Source organism: Scyliorhinus canicula, chromosome 7 (genome assembly GCF_902713615.1).
Source record: "Scyliorhinus canicula chromosome 7, sScyCan1.1, whole genome shotgun sequence".
NCBI classification, from domain to species: Eukaryota; Metazoa; Chordata; class Chondrichthyes; order Carcharhiniformes; family Scyliorhinidae; genus Scyliorhinus; species Scyliorhinus canicula.
The window spans coordinates 197,541,483-197,566,665 of record NC_052152.1 but is presented as its reverse complement, the minus strand read 5'-3'; the positions used below and the strand labels follow the sequence as shown (position 1 = coordinate 197,566,665).

The following is a 25,183-nucleotide window of genomic DNA, read 5'->3' as shown; positions in this document are numbered from 1 at the left end:
GTCGGAAGCCTGGCTGTCAGATATGGCGAGTTTCCTGGGCTTAGAGAAAATCAAGTTCGCCTTGAAAGGGTCGTTGTTAGGGTTCGTCAGGAGGTGGCAACCATTCATTGACTTTGTGGAGAATTAATCGTCAGCTTGGGGGGGGGTGTTAGGGGAATGTAGTATAGGGGGTCAATTAGGCAGATCTGGGTGGGGCTGGCAATGGCAATTGCACTATGTACTTTGTTTACTGTACAGTCCTTTTGTTTTCTCATTCTGTAATTCTACTGTTTACAATGCCAAAAAATTCCTCATTAAAATAGTTTATTAAAAAAAACACAGAAATGTTTACGTATAGAGCGATTCACAGATTTGCTTTGCAATGACTGAAACAACAGGAGGGACACACAATGTTTGTGTGGAGAAATGTGGTGGTATGAAGAACTGCCTCAAGCAGATGATAATGTCCCACGGCACTTCAAAGGAACATAATTAGACAAAAACTGGCATTAAGCCAAGGGAGATTGAAGGTAGCTAAACGCTCAGTCTTTAAAAGGCTTCAATGTAATATTATTGGTGTAATTTCTACATCATGATGACAACCTATGTACATTTTTTCATGCAGTGCAAAACATTAATGATGCAGAAGTCATAGACTTAATCTTCGAGAACAAACAGTGGCCGTTCAGCCTCTTGTGCCTACCTCACCTCTTTGAAAGAGCTTTCCAATTTAGCACCACATCCCAGTCTCTTTCCTCTGACCCCAGGCAACTCCGCCAATTAGTTCTCTTGATGTAGATACCTAATTGCTTCTTCTCACTACCCTTCAGTGCGTTCCATATTTTACCACTGTGGGGTAGCAAAGAAATCTCCCCCTCGAGTTCTACGGCCTCCAGTTATTGAACTTCTGATCAGATGGAACAGTTTTTCCCTACTTGCTCTGTCAAGATGAGTGAATTTTGACTAACTGATCCACAGATTACATCCCAATAACTCACATTTGTCCCATCTGCAATACATGCTACCTAATGTGTGGTACCCAGAATCATAAACGCTCCAGATGAGATCTAACCAGTGATTTGTAACGACTTGACTTCCTTATTTTAATATTCAATGCACCATTTACAAAGTCTTTTATAAAAATAAATTTAGAGTACCCAATTCATTTTTTCCCATTAAGGGGCAATTTAGCGTGGCCAATCCACCTATCCTGCACATCTTTGGGTTGTGGGGGCGAAACCCATGCAAACACGGGGAGAATATGCAAACTCCGCACGGACAGTGACCCGTGGCTGGGATCAAACCTGGGGCCTCGACGCCGTGAAGCAGCAGTGCTAACCACTGTGCCACCGTGCTGCCCACCCATTTACAAAGTCAAGCACCACAAACAATTTGCCCAACTGCCCAAATGTGATGTGTAGCATTCCATTTAAATAGAGAAGCAAACTTTGCCAATTTCCGTTTTCCTTCTCCTGAACATACGGATTATTGCTGAAGTATGATTTCACAGATCGTTCCTCATATTAAACATTGACATTAAGTCGACCATGGAGGTCATTCCAGCAACTGTACTCACTTTAAGCACAGGGCTAAAGAGCTGGCTTTTAAAGCAGACCAAGGCAGGTCATCAGCAGGGTTGAATTCCCGTACCAGCCTCCCTGAACAGGCTCCAGAATGTGGCGACTAGGGGCTTTTCACAGTAACTTCATTTGAAACCTACTTGCGACAATAAGCAATTTTCATTTCATTTAAAGTGCACCTATGAATATTAAATAAGTCACTGGACACCATCTACAACTGGGAACCTTAGCTGACTTTTCTCTTGTACCCTGGAGATTTTGAGTTATTTTAGCATCTCAGTTGATCTCTTGGCTGAGATCAGCCAACTTGGCTGACTAAGAACCTTCAGGAATGCGTGGCTTGGTGTTTTCTCAAGAAACAAGGTGATCTTAACCACTTAAATTACTGTAGTCATCAAATGTTTAGATCTCTAAAAACCTCTATTTAATTTATTAGGAAGCCTAAAGATAAATTAATCCCTGCAATTATTGAACAGCAAAAAATATGGAAATCCAAGCCAGATCACACACTTTGAAGCTAGACACTTAAAGACATTCTAATAAATAAGACAAAAAGATGCGGAAGCAGTAGTACGCCATTCAGCCCAATGAGTCTAGTCTGCCCCACTATGCAGTGAGATCATGACTGATCTGATAATCCTCAACTCCACTTTCCTGCCTTTCCCTTGATTCAATTCCTGATTAAAAATCTGTCTATCTCAGCCTTGAACGTACTTAACGACCCAGCCTCTACAATTCTCTGCGGTAAAGAATTCCAGATTCACTACCCTCAAAGAAACTCTTCCTCATCTCGGTCTTAAATGGGTGACCCCTTACTCTGAGATTATATCCTCTGGCACTTGATCTCCAACAAGAGGAAAGAACTTCTCAGCATCTACTTCTCCTCATAAGAAAATCTCTCCGTACCCGGGATCAACCGAATGAACCTTCTCTGGACAGCCTCAAATGCCAGTATATCTTTCCTTAGAGAAAGGGACCAAAACTATTCAGTATTCCAAGTGTGGTCTAACTAGTACCTCGGATAGTTTCAGCAAGACTTTCATATTTTTAGTATTCCATTCCCTTTGAAATAAAGGCAAACATTCCATTTGTCTTCCCATTTACCCGAACTTGCGTGCTAGCTTTTTGTGACTTATGCACGAGGACTCCGCTCCCCCCCCCCACCCAAATTGCTGAGCCATCAGCTCCTTTATTCTTCTTAGCAAAATGCATAACTACACATTTTCCTACATTATATTCCATCTGCCAAGTTTTTGCCCACTAACCAAACCGGTCTATATCTCTCTGCAGTCCGTCATCCTCACCACTTGCCTTCCCACCTATTTATGTATCACCTGCAAACTTGGCACAAGTACATTCACTTCGCTCGCCCAAGTCATTAATATGTATTGTAAATAACTGTGGCCCCAGCACTGTGGCATTCCACTAGTTATGGGCTTGCCATCCTTAAAAATAATACATTTGGCAGGCATGGTTTTCCCTTCACAAAGCCATGCTGACTCAGCTAGATTATATTATGTATTTCTAAATGCTCTGCTATTACATCCTTTATAATGGACTAACATTTTCCCAGTGACAGATGTTAAGCTAACTGGCAGAGTTACACAGGGCGGAGTTCTCCACTCCCGCGCGGCATCGGGAAGGCCGTTGTGAACTCGGCCGAGTTTCACGACGGCCTCGGAGGCCGCTCCTCACACCCTATTCACCCCCCCCCCCCCCCCCCCAACCCCCCCCCCCCCAACCCCCCAAGGGGGCTAGGAGCGTTGCTCTGTAAATCTCAGCCGCTGGGCCTCGATGCTTGCGTCAAGGCGGCGCGCCGAGAATGACGCGACGGCGGCGCCTAAGTGACGTCAGCCGCGCATGCGCAAGTTGGCCGGCTCCAACCCGCGCATGCGCGGCTGACGTCACAAGGGCTGCCGGCTCCAACCCACGCATGCGCGGTTGACGTCTTCCCCAAGACGTGGCGGCTTGATCTTGCCCTCACTTCCTTTTTATACATGGAAATAATTCTAAAATTACTCCAATTAAAAAAAACACTCAAGGAGTTTTGTATTAAAATATTCCTATCGAACAAAGGAAAAAAAAACTTGCAATTATATTTTGTTTTTCACTAACTCAAACTACTCCAAAGTATTTCACAGCTTGCAAATTACTGTTATAGGGAAATGCAGCAGCCAATTTACAGCTAACCAGATCACAAAACAGCAGCAGGACAAATAACTAATTAAACAGTTTGTGATGTTGGATGCCCATAACACCAGGAAAATCTCCTGACTCTTCTTCAAATAGTACTCTCAGGCTCTACAACTACCTGAGTGGACAGGCACAGGATCTTAAGATCTTATGTTCACATCTTAAAAGGAGAAAATATAATTGGACAAATGATCCAACTGTATAGAAAAGGGTATAGGTGGTAACAACTTCCAGAAGAGTAGGGCAATGTGTACAGGCTCAGTGGTGAAAAGCAAATTTAGGAAACATCACAGTTCTTTCTCTCAAGAAGAATTATTAACACTTAGATTGACTTCAATGTAAGGTAGCGCAGACAAAGAAAAATCACATCAGCTAGTTGTGATTAGGACTGAGATTAGAAACCCAAGCCAGCTTTTGAAAATGTATTTAATGAAGATAGTTGAACTAAATAACAAGCTCACATTTGAGGAATTCAAGAAACCTAAAGATATTTTTATTTGAGCACGAAAGGCACAGTTATTCAAACGTCTATTGCCATTTTTATTATAAGACATAAGAACTAGGAGCAGGAGTAGGCCCCTCGAGCCTGCTCCACCATTCAACGTGATCATGGCTGATCTTTTGTGGACTCAGCTCCACTTTCTGGCCCAAACACCATAATCCTTAATCCCTTTATTCTTCAAAAAACTATCTTTATCTTAAAAACATTTAATGAAGGAGCCTCTACTGCTTCACTGGGCAAGGAATTCCATAGATTCACAACCCTTTGGGTGAATAAGTTCCTCCTAAACTCAGTCCTAAATCTACTTCCCCTTATTTGGAGGCTATGCCCCCTAGTTCTGATTTCACCCACCAGTGGAAACAACCTGCCCGCATCTATCCTATCTATTCCCTTCATAATTTTATATGTTTCTATAAGATCCACCCTCATCCTTCTAAATTCCAATGAGTACAGTCCCAGTCTACTCAACCTCTCCTCGTAATCCAACCCCTTCAGATCTGGGATTAACCTAGTGAATCTCCTCTGCACACCCTCCAGTGCCAGTACATCCTTTCTCAAGTAAGGAGACCAAAACTGAACACAATACTCCAGGTGTGGCCTCACTAACATCTTATACAATTTTTCCACCAGGACAGCCAAATCGGCAGCCACAGAATTTGAATTGTGTGCAACAACAACAAATCGCTCAAATGAATCAGGGTCCAGGAAGCATGGCGGCACAGTGGTTAGCACTGCTGCCTCACAGCGCCGAGGTCCCAGGTTCAATCCCGGCTCTGGGTCACTCTCCGTGTAGAGTTTGTACATTCTCCCGGTGTTTGCGTGGGTTTTGTCCCACAATCCAAAGATGTGCAGGGTAGGTGGATTGGCCACGCTAAATTGCCCCAATAATTGGAAGATGAATTGGGTATTCTTAAAAAAAAAAACATTTTAAAAAAGATAACCAGGCTCCAAAAGCAGCGTCGAGATGCTGTATGTGAATGAAAGCATACAAAAGAGAAGATCATTTCTCAAAACAGCTAAAATCACAAACCACCTCTTTTTAGAAAGGAGGAACCAAATGCAGTTAAACTGCGCAGTTCCCATTTTTACCATGACTAAACCAACCTCTATGACATTGGTTTCTGCTGTCCTGTAAACCTGCACTGGGATTGCAGTTCTTCTGTCCCAGAGCCAAAAAATAGACACACCAAAAAAATTGCTTTGTTCAGCGGCCACAGTACACTTTGACAACCCAAAACAAGAATATACCTTCATGTTTTTCTTCTGCAAACAGCTGTATTTTGAATTTCAGGTGTTCACAATAGGCTCAGAATAAGGTCGCCATCAGTCTATGGCTGTGTCTCTGGATTAATTAAACATCAAAGCAAAAAAGCAGGTGCTCATTTGGCATTGCTGCTGCTCAATTCCCTGGGAACAGCCAAGAGTACAAATTTCTCCTTGCAGCTGGCCCACTGAGCACTAATCATCGTCAATGTGAGGGAACTCTTTGCTGCTGTGGCCTTTGATATGAAGTTAGACTAGCTGTATAGGAAATTAACTCTTACAAGTTCACCCAGAAGTTTCTCTTCAAAGTAACAATCACTTCTTAAATAATACTACTGTGTTTTTTTTTAGTCCTGACTCACTGGGATATAGTCTCAAATGACACCAATTAGGACACAACACACAAGTGGTCTTCAGTCACACGAAGTCATGTCTATGTGGCAGGATGACTATGAATACCAAGCCTGGGCCTGGTAATATCCTCATTTGGCATCTGTGGGCGGCACGGTAGCACTGTGGTTAGCAAAGTTGCTTCACAGCTCCAGGTTCGATTCCTGGCTGGGTCACAGTCTGTGCAGAGTCTGCACATTCTCTCCGTGGCTGTGTGGGTTTCCTCCCACAGTCCAAAGATGTGCGGGTTAGGTGGATTGGCCATGCCAATGTCCAAAACAAGTCAAGTGAGGATTATTGGTTACAGGGATAGAGTAGATACGTGGACTTGAGTAGAGTGCTCTTTGTAAGGGCCGGTGGAGACTCGATGGGCCGAATGGCCTCCGTCTGCACTGTAAATTCTATGATTCAATGCCTGAACACACTTCCAGTGCACGGAGGCCACGTCCATCGTGCTCATCATTACATCAGTTATTTCTGCACAGATCTGGAATAAACACAATACCTTCCTAACTTGCAAGTCTCGAGAATAGAAACTTCGCTTCTGAGCCACTGATATCAGATTTTAATGCTCAAGCCAACCAGCATAACTTGCAATGAATACAAAAAGTTAGCATGCAGATACAGCAAATAATTAGCAAAGCAAAAGGAATATTGGCCTTTATTGCAAAAGGAATGGGATATAAAAGGGAAACCTTGCTACAGCCGTGCAGGGTATTGGTGAGGCTACGCCTGTAGCATTGTACAGATCAGGTCTCTTTACTTAAGGGTATACCTGCATTGGTTCAGAGAAGGTTCACTTGGCTGATTCTTGTAATGAAGATGATGTCTTATGGAGAAAGGTTGAACCTATACTCATGGGAGTTTAGAAGTGTGAAAGGTGACCTTATTGAAACATTCCAAGATTCTGAAGGGCTCCACAGGGTAGATCTGAGAGGATGTTCCATGCCATTTGGGGGGGGGGGGGGGGGGGGGGGGGGTGTCAAGAACGAGGGGTCAAAGTTTAAAAATAAGGGGGCTCCCATTTAACACCAAGATAAGGAGGAATTTCTTCTCGGAGGGTCATTGGTTTTTGGAATTCTTTTCCACAGAAAGCAGTGGAGGCTGGGTCATTGAAAATATTCAAGACGGAGTTAGACAAATTCTGGGAGTAGACTGTCATGGGGGCTGACACCACAATCAGATCAGCCATGATCTTACTGAATGGTGGAGCAGGCCCGAGGAGCCGACTGCCCTCCTCCTGCTCCCACTCATGATCTTGCAATTACCAAAATACACACACAATAATGCATGTAACATTATCCGGCACCTCCCTCCCAAACCCCCATTGAATACCCCAAGACATTTGATAGCTTGCTGTGGGGAAAAAAAGGGAAACAACATTTCACGGCTTGAATGGCTGAGAAAGTAAAAGCACAAATCTCTGGCCCTGTTGCAGTACATTGGGATGACTGACTTAGTGGCAATATTATTAGTTTCATTAACACAATATTATTAGTGTCATTAAAAGAGAAAAGAAAAAAGTCAGTGAAAAATTCAGCCTTATTTTCTATTCAAAAGGATTCCCATCTCGATCTGGAAAAAAAAAAGCACAAAAATCTGGTACCTGGATTGAAGCATTAAACTCGTTGCCGCGTGGAGACCTGCCCCTGATTCTGCTTCTTATAACTTCAGACTGGCTCGAGAACTATTCAGGAGTCTAATCTCAGAAAAAGCATTATTGCAGAAAAACACTATCAGCTAGGCCCACAGAGTCTGTGGCGAGCTCTGCAAGGCAACAACTTTGATGGTATTTCAGTACAAGCAACCGACATTTTGAGAACCGTTATAAGTTGAGAAAGACAGCAAGCAATTAGAGTAGAATGTACTCCTTTGCTTTGACTGATCTCCAAAATGCTTCCTGAAATCTAACCATTTCACTCTTGGAAAGGTAGCATTGTGCAAATGTTTCTGTTCTGAATGCTTGAAGTGCCAGCTGTTGAGAAAACCCACTGGTCTACATACACGCTTTTAAAAAAAATATATAAATTTAGAATACCCAATTAATTTTTTTTCCAATTAAGGGGCAATTTAGAATGTTCAATCTACCTACCCTGCACATGAAATGAAATGAAAATCGCTTATTGTCACGAGTAGGCTTCAAATGAAGTTACTGTGAAAAGCCCCTAGTCGCCACATTCCGGCGCCTGTTCGGGGAGGCTGTTATGGGAATCGAACCGGGCTGCTGGCCTGCTTTCAAAGTCAGCGATTTAGCCCTGTGCTAAACAGCCCCTTTTGGGCTGTGGGGGTGAAACCCACGCAAACACGGGGAGAATGTGCAAACTCCACACGGACAGTGACCCAGAATCGAACCTGGGACCTCGGCGCCGTGAGACTGCAGTACTACCACTGCGCCACCGTGCTGCCCTGTCCACATACACACTTAACAGTCTTACTCAGCTGGGAAATTAACCATTCAAGAGCCATCTGGGTGGCACTTGATGTACAAGAACTTGGTGACTAGCTTGTTTTCGGTGATTTGGTCCAGAAGTAGTAGCATTTCTAAACAAACAGAAAATGAATCAACGTCTTTCACGATAAGTAGCAGCACTTCTACTCTTCCTGGTTCAATGTCCTTTCTTTCTCTCCATGGTCAACTGTTAGTTTTGGAAAATAGAAATCAACATCTCAGTAACGTCCCATGCCAACATGCTTCTTTCATCCTTTGACAAAGGGTCACCTGGACTCAAAATGTGAGCTCTTTTCTCTCCCGACAGATGCTGCCAGACCTGCTGAGATTTCCCAGCATTTTCTCTTTTGCTTCATTCATCCCACTGGCTATTAGAAAAGTTGAAAGAAAATTCTATGGCAGGACAATCGCAGTTTAATGATGAATACCTGAAGTCCATGTGGACTGCATGCAGGCATGTGGACTGCTAGCCTTAATTGATGGTGTACTTTGTCATTTCCATTTGCCTCCCCCACCAACACCCCAATTCCACCCATATCATTGAAATAAACACATTTCAATAGGCCTTCTTGATTGAGAGCTTAGGTGGCATGTCAGCAGCCTTTAAGGCTGCATCTCAAAAGGCAAGGTCAAGAGTGAAACTATCGCTTCAGGAAATCAGAATTACGTTCCATTCAAGATGAAGAAATCATGATCTACCTAGCTGGGACCAGTGCCACCCACCACCCTCTTTCTTTCTCCCCAATTATGAAGATTGCCACTCATTACAGACAAAGGTGCTGGAGGGCTGTATTTTACCCATTCAATTGCACCCTCAGTGATCTACAACAGGCTCAGTATTCATTGGTTGGCTACTCAGTGAATGGAGAGATCCTCACCAGGCCTCAGTATACATACAATATAAACAATTATATCCGTGTCCCCGGAATAGGATCTAGAGTGGGACCATTGGATGCTTTCACGCTAACCCAAAATTCAGACGGACAGAGGCCATTACTACCATCATTCTGGAAAGCCAACCTTGGTGAGCAGCACGGTGGGGCAGTGGTTAGCACTGCCACCTCAGGGCGGCGAGGACCCGGGTTCGATCCCGGCTCAGGGTCACTGCCCGTGTGGAGTTTGCACATTCTCCCCGAATTTGCATTGGTCTCACCCCACAACCCAAAGATGTGCAGGGTAGGTGAACTGACCACGCTAAATTGCCATTTAATTGAAAAAAAAAGAATTGGGACTCTAAATTAATTTTTTTTTTAAAAAGCTAAAATTGGAAGACGAAGCAGAAATCATCCTGGTTTGTACAGTCAAAATCTTAACAGCACACGGCCTACTGGACTGTTTGAGGAGTAGCGCTCAGCGTTATGTTGTTCATTTAAAATGTATCGCAAGATTTTGTTCCACAGGATTACTGTACGACAGAATGTAGTACTGGACCACACAAACCAGGAATGTCCCACAGACACCAGGTAAATAATACAAATGACTTCAGATTCCCTGACCCAAAAAAAACCATCTGGCATGGCTGTTCTTGGTGTTACTGAGAGATAGCTGCTTTTATTTTATTATTTTTTTTGTTAAAATTTAGATTTTTTTTCCCCAATTAAGGGGCAATTTAGCGTGTCCAATCCACCTAACTTGCACATCCTTTGGTTGTGGGGGTGAAACCCACACCGACACGGGGAGAATGTGCAAACTCCACACGGACCGTGATCCAGGGCCAGGATTCGAACCCGGGTCCTCAGCGCTGTAGGCAGCAATGGTAACCATTGTGCCACATGCTGCCTGATACTGCATTTATGATACAGGATTGTGGTGGAAGATACACATTACAGGATAATCCTGAAGCAAAGACTCCATGAGTGAAGTAGTTTAAGTAGAATTCATGTCAACACAACTCTTGTCATGTCAAACTGTAAACCATCATATATGTTCAGTGGACATTATGCAGGGAGCAACATACAGGATCCAAACTTTGCAGGCGCAATGTCAATAGCAAAATTCTAGATAGCCCACCACAAATATAAGTGAAACACACTTGATGGCTGTGCACAAGGGAACAAGCTTTCCACCGGTATAAGACACAATCGTGCCGTACATGTATACATGCAACACCAAGATGCTGTGCCACAGAAATCAGGATCTGCCCAGTAGTTTTGCAAAAGAGCGACGTATACTTGCACGAGAAATCAATTGTAGAGATTTAGTGCACAGCTGACAATAGTCTCAGTGTAAGCTACACTCCTCACCTACTACAGTTTAGTGCAAATTCTTACCTGAACATCTCAGTAAGTTCTCCTTTAACCAGAGCAACAACGACTGGAAATCCAATACAGGCAGGTACCAGGTACAGCAGAGCAGGCTGACGATCAAAAACACAATATACTTTATAACCAGTGTGCCGGTCAAATATTAAGATTTAGAAAATAAAAATTCTTTAGCGAGTTTCTTTTTTTTGCTGCAAAACGACGGATGGGATTGCACAAAATATTTTCAGAGTGGATTCAATCATGCTTCTCCGTGCGGCAGGCAACATGATCATGTTCCACTACCTTGGAAAACGTATCTGTGTATTTGTAAATGATTTGGATTTTATTCCTCACTGTTGCTTCCTTTCTTCATGCAGTTCAATGTTCTCAGAACAGAAGGTTCTTTATCGGCACAGTGGCCTTTAAAATCAGTTTTCACCAGTAAATTCCTGGATAGTTTCTGGCGGGTGAAGCGGTAAAAAAAAAAACACTTTTTTTTTCTTCATTGAATTGGATTGTTTTATTATTACGTGTACCAAGGTACAGTGAAAAATATTTTTCTGCGAGCAGCTCAACAGATCATTAAGTACATGGGAAGAAGGGGGCAGCATGGTGGCACAGTGGTTAGCATTGCTGCCTACAGTGCTGAGGACCCGGGTTCAAATCCCGGCCCAGGGTCACGGTCCATGTGGAGTTTGCACATTCTCCCCGTGTCTGCGTGGGTTTCACCCCCACAACCCAAAAGATGTGCAGGTTAGGTGGATTGGCCATGCAAAATTGTCCCTTAATTGGAAAAAAAAATTGGGTACTCTAAATTTTTTATTTATTTATTTATTTTTTAAAAAAGTACATGGGAAGAAAAAGGAATTTTAAAAAACATAATAGGGCAACACAGGGTACACAATGTAACTACATAAATGCCAGCATCGGGTGAAGCATTCAGGAGTGTAGTATTAATCAGGTCAGCCCATACGAGGGTCGTTCAGTAGTCTGGTAACAGCGGGGAAGAAGCTGTTTTTGAATCTGTTTGTGCGTGTTCTCAGACATTTGTATCTCCTGCCCGATGGAAGAAGTTGGAAGAGTAAGCCGGGTGGGAGGGGTCTTTGATTATGGAGGTGTAGATGGAGTAAATGGATGGGAGGCGGGTTTGTGTAATGGACTGGGCTGTGTTCACAATTCTGAAGTTTCTTGCGGTCTTGGGCCCAGCAGTTGCCATACCAGGCTTTGCTGCAGCCAGATAGGATGCATCACAGCCTGCTAACAGGTAAGTTATGAATTATATCTCACCGAAAAGCGGAGCAGACTCAATAGGCCGAGTGGCCTACTTCTGCTCCTACATCTTATGGCCTGATGGTCTTGAGGGAGAAAATAAATCAGTAGCAGCATGTTGTGATAGATGAAGTTTGGAATATTTCATGGGAGGACAATGAAGTCAAAGTAAGCGACTAAGCAGCAACCAACATTGGTTGCAAAAGTTGCAATCTACCCAGTATAGGCAATGAGAATCAAAAAAACTACAAAATAGAAGACGATGAAGCACAACTCACCTGAGCATGTTTGAAAGTGTGCATTACATAAATAGTAAGTCCAAGACCAAAGATATAAGCCAAGAAGCTTGTGTAGAAGTATGTTCGACTATTCTTCTTCAAACTGGGCCAGAAGGTGGGAGAGAGAAAAAAAAAGACAGGTTGGTATTTCATGCATAATACCTTTCAGCAGAATTTTAATTTGGAAAGACATGATCATTCTGAATTTTCACTCAAGAATCTCCTCAGCACAACCTGCAGATGAAATAAAGAATAAACCGAATTTAAAATAAACCATAGATATTTTATGTCCTTGTATGCCGACTGCTATTCCCTCAGTGTACGGACAACAAATACAGCAATTTGCAGTTTAATCTGCAACTATTTCCCTCAGCAGCTTTGTACATTCACCCAAGAGCAAGACGGTTCCCACATGGTATCTGCAGTCATTGCCAAGCTTTGGCCAGGATGATCCTGCAATTGGCCTCAATGTTCCAGGTTTAAAAACAAAATTAAAGTGTGGGCGTCGCTGGGCAGCATTTAGTGCCCATCCCTAGTTCTTCTTTAGGATGGGAGGAAGAGAACAGAGAATGTCTGGTGCAAGTGAACAAAATGCAGGAATGAGGTCGAAAAGTCTCCCTGTTCAACATTCACCATCCTGTCTCACATGAGGAATAGGGAGATACCAGAAGGCACCATGCTACAGAAAATAAACCAATGTCTTCATGAACAGGATAGGAGGGGAGGTGGCCCTTTCCATTCTGTGAATTAGGAAAATAAAATTGCGCACGTGAAACTGAGGTGCACAAAGAGGCCAACTGTAGACAATGTGGTGTCTATATACTTAACATTTCCAACATTGTAAAAACCACAGAACATCAAGTAGCTAGATGATGCCATGGCACGTTTGAATACATTTTATTTTACACATAGAAACATTTCAATTCTAAAAAGTTACAGATTTGTAATTTCATAGTTAAAACATTATTACCATGGGCAACTTCTATCTCCTTGAAGTTGCAAACACCTTCCTTTAAACCTAAATTGGCCTTTTTAGTTCTACTACTTTATTTGTACAACAGTTTAATGTATGTTGTAGGAAAATTGTTAGAATCAATTATCAAGGACGTAACATCAGGACATGTGGAAAGCCAAAGGCGCTATCCATCAGAGACAGCATGGTTTTATGAAGGGAAATCACGTTTGACTAATTTGCTCGAGTTCTTCGAAGATCTAAAAAGCCCAGTGGATAATGGGTATCCTGTAGATGTAGTATATCTGGACTTTCGGAAGGCGTTTGATAAGGTGCCGAACAGAAGGTTAATTCTAGCTTGGATAGAAGATTGGCTGACGGACAGGAGACAAAGAGTTGGGATAAATGGGTCTTTTTCTGGATGGCAAGATGTAACTAGTGGGGTGCCACAGGGTTCAGTCATTGGGCCCCAGCCACTTACAATCTATATTAACGACTTGGATACAGGGACAGAGGTTCTATAGCCAAATTCGCAGATGACACAAAAATAGGTAGAACAGCAAGCTGCAATCAGGAAAAACGAACCTTACAAGTGGATATATAGATAGGTTAGGAGTGGGCCAAAATGTGGCAGATAAAGTTTAACGTGGACAAGTGTGAGGTCATACATTTTGGTCAAAAAAATGGAAAGACCAGAGCAGCACGATGGCACAGTGGGTTAGCCCTGCTGCCTCCAGGTTCAATCCTGGCTCTGGGTCACTGTCCGTGTGGAGTTTGCACATTCTCCCCGTGTCTGCGTGGGTTTCACCCCCACAACCCAAAGATGTGCAGGCTAGGTGGATTGGCCTCACTAAATTGCCCCTTAAGTGGAAAAAATGAATTGGGCACTATTAAGTTTATAAAAAAAAAAAATGGAAAGACAAGTTATCTAAACGGGGAGAGACTTCGGGGTGCTCCGATGCAGTCATAGAAAACGAGCATGCAGGTGCCGCAGGTAATAAGGAAAGCAAATGAAATATCGGTATGTATAGCCAAAGGAATGGAGTATAAAAGGTAAGGGAGTGTTGTTGCAACTATACACGGCATTGGTAAATTTGAGGAGTTAGACAGATTTTTAATTTGTAATGGGTTGAATGGTTATGAAGAATGGGCAGGATAGTGGAGTTGAGGCCAGGATAGGATCAGCCACGGTCACACTGACGGTAATTAGGCTCGGGAGGCTATATTGTCCACTCCTGCTCCTAGGTCACGTGTTTTAGAGAGGAGATGCCCTGGTTGATTTCGCAATCCAGCTCTTGGCCTGTAGCATTGTAGGTAACAGATAAGGGGCATAGAGCGGAGCACTCGATGGACTGAATGGCCTAATTCTTCTCCTATATTTTATGACCTTATGAATAACTGGCTGATTGTGAGGATTAACAATCCTAGTCCACTATCAACTCACAAATATAGGGCAAACTTCTTCCCTTATGTAAACAACCCAAGTGGAAGATTCTGGTTACATTCATTCATGTATTCAAGCAGCTTACCTCACATCAAAACGAAGCAGAAGAGCAATGAAGATGCCTAGGGTTAGATTAAAAATAGGATTAGATTAATCTCTAAATTAAATTGTAATGTGATTACAGTTAACTACAACCTTGGAAAGAACTTTGAACGGTCACCACTTATCCAGTGCGCCAATCTCTCTCTCAACATCAGCAAAACTAATGAGTCGGTCATTAACTTCAGGAAGCAAAGTATCGTACACACCCCAATGGTGCCGAGGGGGAGATTGTTGACAGCTTCAAATTCTTAGGTGTGCACATCAACAATCTGTCCTGGTCCACCCACTGTGAAGCTATGATCAAGAAAGCACACCAGCGCCTGTACTTCCCCAGGAAATTAAGGAATTTCGGCATTTCAACATGAACTCTTACCAATTTTTACAGATGCACAATAGAAAGCATCCCATCTGGCTGCATCACAGCCTGGTATGGCAAGTGCGCAGCCCAAGACCGTAAGAAACTATAGAGAGTTGTGAATACAACCCAGTCCATCACGCAAACCCGCCTTCCATCCATTGATTGGCCACACCTCTCGCTGCCTTGGGAAATTGGGCAGCATAATCAAAGACCCCTGGAATATTCTCTATTCCATTGGGCAGGAGACACAAAAGTCTGAAGAACACGTGCTAACAGATTCAAAACAGCTTCTTCGCCGCTGTTACCAGGTTCCTGAATGACCCTCTTATGGACTGACCTGATCTCTCCACCTCTCCACGCATACTGAGTACCACTACACTCCGTATGTTTCACCCGATGTCTATATATGTACTATGTGTATTTATCATATATCCTTTGTTCTTGATGTATGAAACAAACTGTCTGGACTGTAGACAATACTTTTCACTGTACCTCGGTACACATGACAGTAAATCAAAATCCATCACCACCAGACTTAAAGTACATAATGACCTCAGAGAAACCTGGGTGTTAAAGTAGGTTAAAGCAGTGTCCCCATTAGCCCCAACACACTTCTAACATGCTTGTTGCCGTTGACAGAGGGCGGCATGATGGCACTGTGGTTAGCACTGCGGCCTCACAGTACCAAGGACGCGGGTTCGATCCCGCCCTCGCTGTTCGTGTGGAGTTTGCACATAATCCCCCCAGTATTTGTGGGGATCTCGGGCAGCACAGTGGTTAGCACTGCAGCCTCACGGAGCCGAGGTCCCAGATTCGATCTTGGCTCTGGGTCACTGTCCTTGTGGAGTTTGCACATTCTCCCCGTGTCTGCGTGGGTTTTGCCCCCACAACCCAAAGATGTGCAGGACAGATGGATTGGTCACTCTTTTGAGGTCCACCAACAAAACAGAAGGAAACTAAACCAAACTGAGGGACAAAGAACAAAAAAGGGCCGCTCCTGTTACGGGCACTGCCCGAACAAAGATCGACGGAAACTTAAAAACATCAAATAAGAGTGCAGTTAAAGGGGGTCAATAAAGCACCCCAACCCCTGCGGTGCCCACCGGGCACGGAAGGCCTCGATGGTGCCCGTGAACACCGCATGTTCCCTTTCCAAGGACACTCCATCGCGAACGTAGCCGCGGAAAAGGGGCAGACAGTCTGGCCGGACGACCCTCTCGATTGCCCGCTGTCTGGACCTAGAAATGGCACACTTCGTCAGGCCAGGTTCACAAGGAGGTCCTCCGCCTTCCCCACCCCTCTCCGCAGACACAATGGTGAAGGATCAACATTACACACAACTGTGGAGAGCATTCAACCAAAACCAATCCTGCCATCACCTGATGCTTTCTTGTCACTGCCACAGGAATCACGGAACAGCATCAAGAAAAGAAATACACGACAATTTTCCCAGCCCCATTCTCCAGGAGAATAATCCTAACCAAGGCACAACTACTGCTGCTCCGATGGAATTAAAAGTACTTTTACATGGCTCACGCTACCAGAGTTGAACATAAATAATTACAGATGCGCAAGGGCATTTGGCCCCATTTTAAATTAGTTAATCTGAACAGATGTTAAAAGTCCCACCTTAGTTTCTTAAATTAGTTCATAGTTTTGATCTCCACTAAGCTACATTGAAGTCTTTCCCATCTATGGAGTACCCAATCTATGAAGAACCTTTTGATAAATAATCATAGAACACAGAACACACGGAATAGAGAGCCCTCCATCTGTGCCAACTTTTTGAAAGAGCTTTGCAGCTAGTCCCACTTCCCTATTTTCGTATCTGTGCAATATCCACGGACTCCTTAATGATCCTAATCCAATTTACAATTACTTTATATCATCTATTTAGCATCCTGCTTGGAGTCCAAGTGTGCTGATCGTTAGTGTATATTTTGAAATGCTCAGAATTTATTTTTATGTTTAATAAAGGTAATTTCCTTGTGGAAAAACTTCCTGAATTACTTTGTGTTAGTTCTCTCAGTTTAGTGAACTTGTCGGTTTAAAGTTTGTTGACATGCTGCTGGATTCTTCGGCCGCACCCTTCGCAAGATCACCACGGGTGGGACGGGGACCTCAGGCTGATCTCGGGTGGAAACTTCCGGTCACCAGGCAGGCACGGCTGAAGAATCCCTCCATGGCCCTGGTTATTTCCGGCTCCCAGACCATGTTAAACTTGAATTCTCCTAAAGCTCTTGTACACCAGACAGTGCTCCAAGTTCAAGGTGTTCATTTTCTGGGCATTAATAAGTACATAGGAAATAGAAGCAGGAAGAGGCCCTTCGGCCCTTCAAGCCTGCTCCTCCATTCATTAGGATCATGGCTGATAAATACCCTGATCCCACCTTCTCCCCCATATCCTTTGATCCCTTTAGCCCTGTATCTAATTCCTTCTTGAAATTACACACTGTTTTGGCCTCAACTACTTTGTGGTAGTGAATTCCACAGATTCACCACTCTCCGGGTTAAGAAATTTCTCCTCACCTCAGTCCTAAAAGATTTACGCCTTATCCTCAAACTATGACCCTAGTTCTGGACTCCCCACAAATGAGAACATTCTTTTTGAATCTACCCTGTCTAATCCTGTTAGAATTTTATAGGTTTCTATGCGATCCCCTCTCGCTCTTCAAAACTCCAATGAATATAATCCTGACCGACTTGGGGCTCTCCTCATATGACAGCCACGCCATCCCAGGAATCGGCCTGGTAAACCTTCGCTGCACTCCCTCCATAACAAGAACATCCTTCGTCAGATAAGGACACCAAAACTGCGCACAATACTCCCAGGTGTAGCCTCACCACCGCCCAATACAATTGCAGTAAAACATTCCTATTCCTATACTCAAATCCTCTCGCTATGAAGGCAAACACACCATTTGCCTTCTTTACTGCCCACTGTACCTCCGTGCTTACTTTCAGTGACTGATGCACCAGGACACCAAGGTCTCACCGATTATCCACCTCTCAATTTACACCATTCAAATAATAATCTGCCGTCCTATTTTTGCTCCCGAAGCAGATAACCTCACATTTATACTGCATCTGCCAGTGGAAGTTCTTCATAGATAATTAACCCAAATCCTTCACTCAAATCACGACAAGTGATATTTTTAGGAGCAAGGTGCCAAACACGTGGAAATACATCACAATTAAACTGTGGAGAAATACATACCTGTAGCTTGTTTGCCCAGTGGCATTTTTGGTTCCCAATCATTCACACACACACAGGCTCCCAATCAAGCCATAGATTCCGAAGTCTACCGCATAGAAGAGACGCTTTAGCCCATCGCCTCTCCACCAGTCTAAAACAATCACCTTACCCCATCGCTTTGCGGTCTTTTGGTGTAATGCCGGGATCTGGTATGTCTCTCTTGTGGGGACCATGAATTAGTTTGAATTTGAATTAATTTTTGGAGCAGGCAAGGAACTAGATTAGGGGTTTGCCCCTGTCCAACCACTTGAGCTTTGGCTTTGTAACTCTGATAAAGTAATAAAAAAACAAATCACCCAAGTATTCTAATTCCATTTTCCATCACTTGGCCCATATCCTTGTGTGTCTGGGTATCGCAAGTGCACATCTGAATACTTCTTCAATGTCATGAGGGTCTGTGCTGCTACTACCCTTTCAGGCAGTGGGTTCCAGACCTCCAACACCCTCTGGGTGAAAATGCTTTTCCTCACAGCCCCTCACCTTAAATGTATGCACACTGGTCATTGATCCTTCCACCAAGAGGGAAAAGTTTATTTTTTATACTCCATCTATGCCCCTCAATTTTATATACATCAATCATGCCCCCCCCCCCCCCTCAATATCCTCTGCTCCAAGTCATCCCAGTCTATCCAATCTCTCTTCATTGCTAAAACTCTCCTTTGCACCCTTTTTTCCCCCCTTAAAAAACTTGTAAAGCAACTTAGTATTTTTCCTTTTACTTGCCAGGATCCATTGATTTTTGCTTTTTACTCCTAATTCAAATTCCCTCTTGCACATTCTCTACTGTTTTGAGCCCTCTATCTGCCACAAGCCTCCTTTCTTCTCCTTATCCAATGTTTTATATATATATACCCCATCATCACCGATTTGTTGGTCCCACCCATTTTCTTGATTGGAGGCCCTATACATAGATTTACATAGAATTTACAGTGCAGAAGGAGGCCATTCGGCCCATCGAGTCTGCATCGGCTCTTGGAAAGAGCACCGTACCCAAGGTTAACACCTCCACCCTATCCCATAACCCAGCAACCCCACCCAACACTAAGGGCAATTTTGGACACTAAGGGCAATTTAGCATGGCCAGTCCACCTAACCTGCACATCTTTGGACTGTGGGAGGAAACCGGAGCACCCGGAGGAAACCCACACAGACACGGGGAGAACGTGCAGACTCCGCACAGACAGTGACCCAAGCCGGAATCGAACCTGGGACATATCTGCCCTTCTATTTCTTTTGGACTGTTAGGGGGTCTATAAAACACCCAGCAATGTGATTGCTCCATTTTGATCTTTGTTCTACCCATATGGCTTCATTTAAACAGCTTCCCAAGATGTCATCCCTCTTTACTGCTGCACTTTATCCCCTAAAAAAACCCCTCCTCTTTCACCGCCTTCCCAGTCTTGTCTGAAGATCCTATATACTGGAATATTGAGCTGCCAATCCTGCTCCTCTCTCAACAATGTCTCAGTGACAGAAACGACATCAAACCCCCATGTTTTAATTTCTGCCCTCAACTCATCCGCCTTGTTCTTCAGGCTCCTTGTACTAAGTTAAATAGCATCCAATCTTGCCAAACTCCCTTGTGACTTAACTGGTCTAGCAATTCTACACCATCCTGAATCACTTGATGTCTCTTCTCATTTTGTCTGTTCATCTTTCCCTGCTGAACCTTCTCTCAGGATCCCAGGCCCTTGCCAAGTAATGTTTTCATTTAAAAATTCTCATTCTGTCTTTCAATTTCCTCCACTACATTACCCTTCCCTATATCGATAATCTTCTCCAACCCCACAACACTCCAATATATCTGCGCTCATCTAATTCTGGCCTCTTATGCATGTATTTCCAATTACAATTGCTCCACCCCAAATCTTCAGTAGCATAGTCCCCAAAGCTCTGGAATCCATCCCGACAACTCACTACCTGGCTTTCCTTCTTGAAAACACTCCTAAAACATATCTTGTTGGTCATCTGACTTGTGACTCAGTATGATAATTTGCCTTGCGATGCTCCTGTAAAACATCTTGGGATATTTTATTATGTTGAAGGTGCTATATAAATACAAGTTGCTCTCAGGTGGCCCAGTGGTTAGCACTGCTGCCTCATGGCACCGAGGACCCAGTTCGATCCCGGCCCCGGGTGAGTGCCTGAGTGGAATTTCATCTCCTCCCCTCGTCCACATGGGTTTCACCCCCACTACCCAAAGGTGTGCAGGGTAGGTGGATTGCCCACGCTCTATTGCGACTTAAATGGAAAGAAAGAATTGGGCACTTTAAATTTTAATAAAAGTTTTTTAAAAAACAAATACAAGTTGCTTTTGACTATATAGAATACAACTCTCGTCCAATAGTGCTGCACACCCATATCGGCTGCACACCTCATCGGCCTTTCGAGTTTTTGAAGCTGCAAAATCCTCGACTTGTTTGCATTCTTCCATTGCTTTGAGAGGCAAGGCACCAGATCAAGACCTTTGGGAAAATTTTAAAAATGGAAGTGGATTTCTACAAACATTAAGCTCTTAATCAACTTGTCAAACAATCCTGGTGTGAGCAGGCTCTCACTTGTTCGTTTCCACTTGTGAGACACAGAACCAATCAATATCAGTGTTCCAACATCAACCAGGAAACTACCTAAAGAGCCACTGATATCAGCAAGATTTCTGGGTAGCCCAAGTTGACTAGGCTTCTCCCTTCTAGTGGGAAGAACTGCACCCTAGAATACTGTGCATTAGCACATCTCAAACCGAATTCAATCCAATAGAAATTTGTCCTGAATACTGCCCATGTCTGTTGCACTACCATTATCCAGTTACTGCAATGCTGAACACACTTACTCCCATCCAACCAACTCACCAAGGACTCATACCTGCGCAGAACATTCAAATGAAAAGTTCTTTAGAATGGAGATTGGAAAGATTACATAAGAATGAAGCGCAGAAACTGATCATTCCAGCTAACTGGTCCATGCTCCATGTGAACCTCCTCCCAACTCCTTTTAACTCTGTTCTGCCAGCAGAATCCTCTATTCCTTTTGCTCTTATTATCTAGCTTCCCCCTAAATGCAACTATACTATTTGTTTTCAGTACTCCTGTGGCAGCAGGTTCCACATACCCCTTCCCTACATCTACTCTTATTAAGCTTCTTCAGAATCTAAAAGACCTCTATTAGATCATCCCTCACCCTTCATTTCCTAGAAAGAAAAGCATCCCAAACCGGTTTAATCGATCTTGACAACTATAATCTCTCAATTCTGGTACCATGCTTTACAGTGGTATTAAATAGATCCAATAGATCATCTGGATACTCTTATGCAGATGTGCATTACAGAACACTTTTTTCAAACCCAGTGTTGCCAACATCAAGCAGCGCAAGCTAAACATAGTCTTGCACCTTTCTTTAATACTCTCCCAAGTCACAATGGCAATTGTCTCCCAAGTCACAATATCTCAAAATGGCAGTCTAATTGTTTCCAGAAAACCATGCGCGACTTGGAAGCTGCTGCAGAAATACAAAATCCTTCAAGCTCATGCAGTAAAACTGAGAGAGGCTTGTCTGCGTGGGTTTCACCCCTACAACCCAAAGATGTGCAGGTTAGGTAGATTGGGCACACTAAATTGCCTCTTAATTGGAAAAATAATAAATAATTGGATACTCTAAATTTATTTTTTTTAAATTGAGAGGCTTGACACTAGGTGCTTGATCCGGAAGACTAAAGAAACACTTCAGCTGGGAACACAGTGCACATATATACTCCCTCACTGAGATTCATTCTCTTACCTGGAATGACGATATCCCCCAAGCCGAGCATTGCAAAGTTATTGGCTGCAAGTCCTTTCTCGAGAATATCTTGAGGGAAAACCACTAAAACAAAAAGGATTAAAATCAGAGAGGAAAGAGGCAAAAACATTTCCATCAAATTTTCAGTTCGGGTTACAGCACAGGAAAGGGAGTGTTGGGAGAAAGAAACAATCATGCGTTCAAATAGAAAAAAAATAGACATGCATTTATATATCTCTTTTTACAACCACTGGATGTCACAAAGTACTTACCCGCCAATTAAGCACTATTGAAGTGAAGTTACTATTGTAGAAAACATGGTAACCAACCCCAAGCAGTAATGCAATATTGACAAGGTAACATATTTGTGATGTTGATTGAGGAATTAATGAACATCAGATAACGCCCCTGCTCTACTTTGAAAATAGTACCATGTAATCTTTTACATTCACCTGAACATTCACCTGAATGTGGCCTTGGTTTAATGTCTCACCTGAACGATTTACATAGAATTTACAGTGCAGAAGGAGGCCATTTGGCCCATCGAGTCTGCACCGGCTCTTGGAAAGAGCACCCTACTCCCTACCCAAGGTCAACACCTCCACCCTATCCCCATAACTCAGTAACCCCACCCAACACAAGGGCAATTTTGGTCACTAAGGGCAATTTATCTGGGCCAATCCACCTAACCCGCACATCTTTGGACTGTGGGAGGAAACCGGAGCACCCGGAGGAAACCCACGCACACACAGGCAGGATGTGCAGACTCCGCACAGACAGTGACCCAAGCCGGAATCGAACCTGGGACCCTGGAGCTGTGAAGTGATTGTGCTATCCACAATGCTACCGTGCTGCCCTCATCTATAACGATGGAGCAACTAACTGTGTAACACTCCCTCAGTACTGCACTGGAATGACAGCCTCGAGTTTTGTGCTCTGCAGTGGAACTGGAATGCAGAAACTGGTTACTTCAAAGCGGGACTGCAACCAACTCAGCCATGGGTGACATGGAGGGAAAATCTAGGTTTCCCCAATAGCTATTCAGTGACCCTGCTAGAAAATGTACTGATGCAAATGATTTTCTCCTCCACCCCCATTGCAAACAAATAGTCTGCCAACATTGACCGCTTTACACTCCTGTGCCAGAATGTATAAACACAGAGCAGCTGGGGTGTCCTGCAGCCATACAAGAGGAAAGTTTACTTTCGTACCTCTCATTCCAATTCGTGCTGTGCACAGTGATACTGCACAACCACAGGCCATCTGGAATCCAACCACCAGCCAGGGCAATAACATGCATTTTGCTGACGGTTTCTAATTCTGCTCTCCAACGGCTATATTGGTAAGCAGCAGGATACCAGCTCAGCCAAACTGATCAAAAACAAAATCGGTTTATAAACTCCCCTCCCCTTTGGAGGCAGTAGAAGACAGGGATATACATCATATATATTTATTTTAAAAGCTTGGAATATACCAAATGTAAAAAGAAAACAAAATTGAAACCCAAAGATTTTACTATTATTATATATTCCTACCTACATCCCCACTGAGAAACCACAAAGGATTAAGAATGCAATATAATTGCCTCCTGGCCCATTGTATGCAGAGAACAGATTATAGAAGTACATTTAGAAACCAGCCCCACAACCTGACAATTCCAATTCCCTTATCCTTTCCTTTAATTCTCTTGAAAGCTTAATTGTAAAATGCAAGAACACCATACATTACATTTGTAAAAAAAAACATTTTCACTGTTTTTTCACCCACTCTACAGACAGAAGACTGTCAACGAAGACTGGATTTAAACATCCACATCCCTTTTCAAACCACTCCCATGGCCATGTCCCTTCCTAATCCGCTCGGTCATCTCCCCTAGGTCCACAATCTCCAGGATATCTGTATTCCTCGAATTCTGGTCTCTTAAGCATTCCCGATGTGGGCAGCACGATAGCACAGTGGTGCGCACTGTTGCATCACGGGTCCCAGGTTCGATTCCCGGCTTTGGTTACTGCGTGTGTGGAGTCTGTATGTTCTCCGTGTCTGCGTGGGTTTCCCCTGTGTGCTCCAGATTGCTCCAACAAGTCCCGAAAGACGTGCTGTTAGATGAATTGCACATGCGGAATTCTCTCTGTGTACCCGAACAGGCGCTGTACTGCAGGCGCCGGAATATGGTGACTACGGGATTTTCACAGTAACTTCATTGTAATGTTAATGCAAGCCTACTTGTGACGCAAAAAAAGATTATTGTAATTGCTCCACCACTGGTGACCATGCCTTTAACTCCAATCTCTAGAATTTTCTCCATTTGTCTTGCCACCTCAATTTTATCCTTCAAGACACACTTATTTAACCAAACCTTCGGTCATCTGACCGGAAATCCGATGTGACCCAGTGTCATTTTTGTTATAAAATGCCCTGTAAGCCTCATCCAGTTTAAGGTGGTGCATTGGGGCTCGTATGACGGTGGCGAGGATGCAGGGGTAGAAGATTCGTATGGGCAGTGTGCAGGAGGGCCCACCGCGAATCACCTCCACAAGTTCTGGGCATGTCTGAGATCGAGGGAGGTTCTGGCAGGGATTCTCGGACGTGCTGTCCGAGGTGATGGGTGTGGAGGTAGTGGGGTTGGGGTCGGGGGTTTTGGGGGGACTCAGCTGCCAAAAGCGGGGGCGGGGTGGGGGGGGGGGGGGGGGGGGGGGGGGGGGGGGGGGGGGGAGTGTAGCCACCTGGGGTGGACACTTCCCGATTCCAAAATGGATGCCCGCAAAGAATGCAGGGAAAATCGGCCAGCCACAGGACAAACAAGCAGGTGCAAGGTTTCCTGTGTATTAAGATTTGCAGAACCTAGACAGAACCGAAATCAATAGCCATCTACATACTAATGAGCAATCCCCAGAAACATTGAATCAATCGGGACCAAACCAGACTCCCCGGCGCCAGCGGGAGCCAGGACAAAGGCAGGCCAACGGACACATAGGGCCCACCCAACTATCAGGGAACAGCTCCAGTATTGGAGAAATCGATAGAAACGATTGGGACATGGTCCAATTGAAATGAAATGAAATGAATGAAATGAAATGAAAATCGCTTATTGTCACGAGTAGGCTTCAATGAAGTTACTGTGAAAAGTCCCTAGTCGCCACATTCCGGCGCC

At 43.9% G+C, this 25,183-nt stretch overlaps 1 protein-coding gene across 2 annotated transcripts in view; it reads right to left on the bottom strand.

The window, feature by feature from the left end:
* The window catches only part of hm13 (histocompatibility (minor) 13), a 72,668-nt gene that overhangs the window by 17,081 nt on the left and 30,404 nt on the right, over positions 1–25,183 (bottom strand). For both annotated transcript variants that reach the window (XM_038803662.1, XM_038803663.1), the window contains exons 8-11: positions 22,033–22,116; positions 14,628–14,664; positions 12,147–12,249; positions 10,627–10,712 (exon numbers count right to left, since the gene is read on the bottom strand). In XM_038803662.1, the coding sequence (XP_038659590.1) occupies positions 10,627–10,712; positions 12,147–12,249; positions 14,628–14,664; positions 22,033–22,116 (310 nt within the window). The remainder of the gene's footprint in view (positions 1–10,626; positions 10,713–12,146; positions 12,250–14,627; positions 14,665–22,032; positions 22,117–25,183) is intronic.